We start from the raw sequence: 2,500 nt of genomic DNA on the forward strand, positions 1-2,500 counted from the left end.
GAGAGGGATCAGGTAAAGCAGAACAGTGGCTGAGCAGAAGGCAGTGATGGCCAGCCAGCTCAGGAAAGGCACCGTCCAGTTCATAGTGCTGGGGAGGAAAGGTACATCAAAACCACTGAATTCTTTAGAATATTCTAATCAAATCAGTTTTACTTGTACGGCCCAATATCACAACTAGACATTTGCCTCAGTGGGCTTCACATTCCATACACAGTCTAAACTGGTATGATAACAAAGGGGGCCACCGTACCTGTTTACAGAACCTAGGCTGTGTTTAAACACTGGGGGAGATATTCACTGATTTTGTCAAAAAGTATTACCCAGAGTCACTAACTACATCTTTAAAGGTGCAGTGTGTAATATGACATCATCAAGAAAGTTCTACAAAGTTCTAGAATGCAACGCTCCCTGGGTAACCCCAACCCTTTAGAATAATAACAGAAGCTACAGTGGCCTTCAAGGACAAGAACAATTCTACATTTTAAACAATGCACCTGATGACATTCCAACTATGACACTTTCAATATGGTGGCACTAGGCCTTGGTCCAAAATATGCAGAAATATGGACATATATGAGACCCTTTCTAAGGGGAAAAATAATAATTCAAAACATGTTTTTCAGCTATTATGCACTAAATTAAATGTACTTATGGATATTATAATTACTTTCTACAAAATCTGCTAGGAAATAAAACCCAAAATTCTACACACTGCAGGTTTAATTTGCAAGTTACTAAAGCTGTCATAAATGTGAAGGAGCAGAAGTAGGAAGTTGCATGGAAAGAAAAGACTCAAATGTGTACTTATATAGAACTACATACTACTTATCATTAAAACATAAATGAATGTATACACATGTGTAAATAGTATGCATAAAGTGTGATCAGAGAGAGAGAGAGAGTGTGTGTGTGTGAGAGAGAAAGAGAGAGAGAGAGAGATAGACAGAAAGAGAGAGACAGATAGAGAAAGAGAGTGTGTGTATGTGTGACCCACTTCTTGATCCTCTCTCCGTACGAGGCGACTTCGTCCAGGACTTTCTGTACGCTGATGAAGACGTCCTGAATCGCATAGAGCTTATCAAAGAATCCCATCGGCTCGGAGTCCTGAAGGGAGACATAGCAATGATAAGAAAAATATACTAAAAAAAACAATAAAAATTATTAAAAAATGATTAAAAACGACTCATAATAACCGTTTAAATAAGATAAAATTCAGTCAAATAATAAATACATTTTTTTGGGGAGGGAAATGACAAAAATAATGATAATACATTAGACATAGACATCATTATAATAATATTAATAATACAAAATATATTAAAAATAAACTTTAACTGTATCGAATCTTTCATACAAGATTGCAGGGCTTAATAATAAAATAGAAATTAATTATAAAAATAAAAGAAGGGGTAGAGTTACGTAAGAAAACAAAATTGCAAAACAAAACACATCAAGTCAACAAAAAGATAAAATGAAATAAACTATTAATGACATTAATCATATAATTAAATTAAACTAATAATAATTAAAAATGGTTCATAATCACAGCAAATCACAAAGCTATTGGTGTGAGCAAAAAAAAAATTTGTGGATCGTATCAAGGTATTTTTATTTTATTTTATTTTATTTTATTTTATTTTATTTTATTTTATTTTATTTTATTTTATTTTATTTTATTTTATTTTATTTTATTTTATTTTATTTTATTTTATTTTATTTTATTTTATTTTATTTTATTTTATTTTATTTTATTTTATTTTATTTCTTTATGTGACTGTCTGTTTATTTATTGTGGTCTCTATATGTCTTGTATCACTTTGTGGTTCCTTGTATTGGCTCACATAACATAAAATAAAATAAATATGAAAAAAAAAAAAAAGTATTTTAAAATGTACGACGATGCTACCGACCTTATCCTCTTTATCCTCTTCTTCATCTTCCCATTCAAACATGGCCTCCATCGACTGAGGCAGGAGAGGAAGAATTAGGCGGCCTCATGTCAAAACAATGAACTTTTAATAAAAGACAAGATGCTCATTACTGCAATAGGGGTGTCACAATTCTTAATGTTTTGCTTTTTCTTTTTTTTATAATTTATCTTTTCATCACAGATGGCTTTTAAAGAAGGACAACCATTCTGTGTGTGTGTGCGTGTGTGTGTGTGTGTGTGTGTGTGTGTGAGTGTGTGTGTGTGTGTGTGTGTGTGTGTGTCTGTGTGTGTGTATGTTAGTGAGCATATTAGTGTGTGTGTGTGTGTCTGTGTATGTTGGTGAGTATTTTAGTGTGTGTGTGTGTGTGTATGTGTGTGTGTGAGTGTGTGTGTGTGTGTGTGTCCATGTGTGAGTGAGTGAGAGAGAGCGATAGAGAGTGTGAGAGAGAGGGAGAGAGAAAGAGAGTGTGTGTCTGTGTGTGTGTGTGAGAGTTAGTGTGTGTATGTTCGTGAGTATGTTAGTGTGTGTGTATGTTAGTGAGTATGTTAGTGTGTGTGAGTGAGTATGTT

The 2,500-nt window shown here is 33.5% G+C and overlaps 3 protein-coding genes across 3 annotated transcripts in view; all 3 read right to left on the reverse strand.

Moving 5' to 3' along the window:
* cldn5b (claudin 5b) overlaps positions 1–2,500 on the reverse strand; it is a 168,892-nt gene that overhangs the window by 72,134 nt on the left and 94,258 nt on the right. The window lies entirely within an intron of this gene.
* The window catches only part of LOC307265150 (multiple C2 and transmembrane domain-containing protein 1-like), an 86,854-nt gene that overhangs the window by 36,711 nt on the left and 47,643 nt on the right, over positions 1–2,500 (reverse strand). The window lies entirely within an intron of this gene.
* The window catches only part of mctp1b (multiple C2 domains, transmembrane 1b), a 15,851-nt gene that overhangs the window by 5,013 nt on the left and 8,338 nt on the right, over positions 1–2,500 (reverse strand). Inside the window, exons 11-13 of the mRNA XM_080046762.1 lie at positions 1,911–1,964; positions 995–1,104; positions 1–88 (exon numbers count right to left, since the gene is read on the reverse strand). The exon at positions 1–88 is cut by the window's left edge and continues 22 nt beyond it. Coding sequence (XP_079902888.1) covers positions 1–88; positions 995–1,104; positions 1,911–1,964 — 252 coding nt within the window. The remainder of the gene's footprint in view (positions 89–994; positions 1,105–1,910; positions 1,965–2,500) is intronic.

This window comes from Ammodytes marinus (genome assembly GCF_949987685.1).
Source record: "Ammodytes marinus genome assembly, chromosome: 18".
NCBI classification, from domain to species: domain Eukaryota; kingdom Metazoa; phylum Chordata; class Actinopteri; order Uranoscopiformes; family Ammodytidae; genus Ammodytes; species Ammodytes marinus.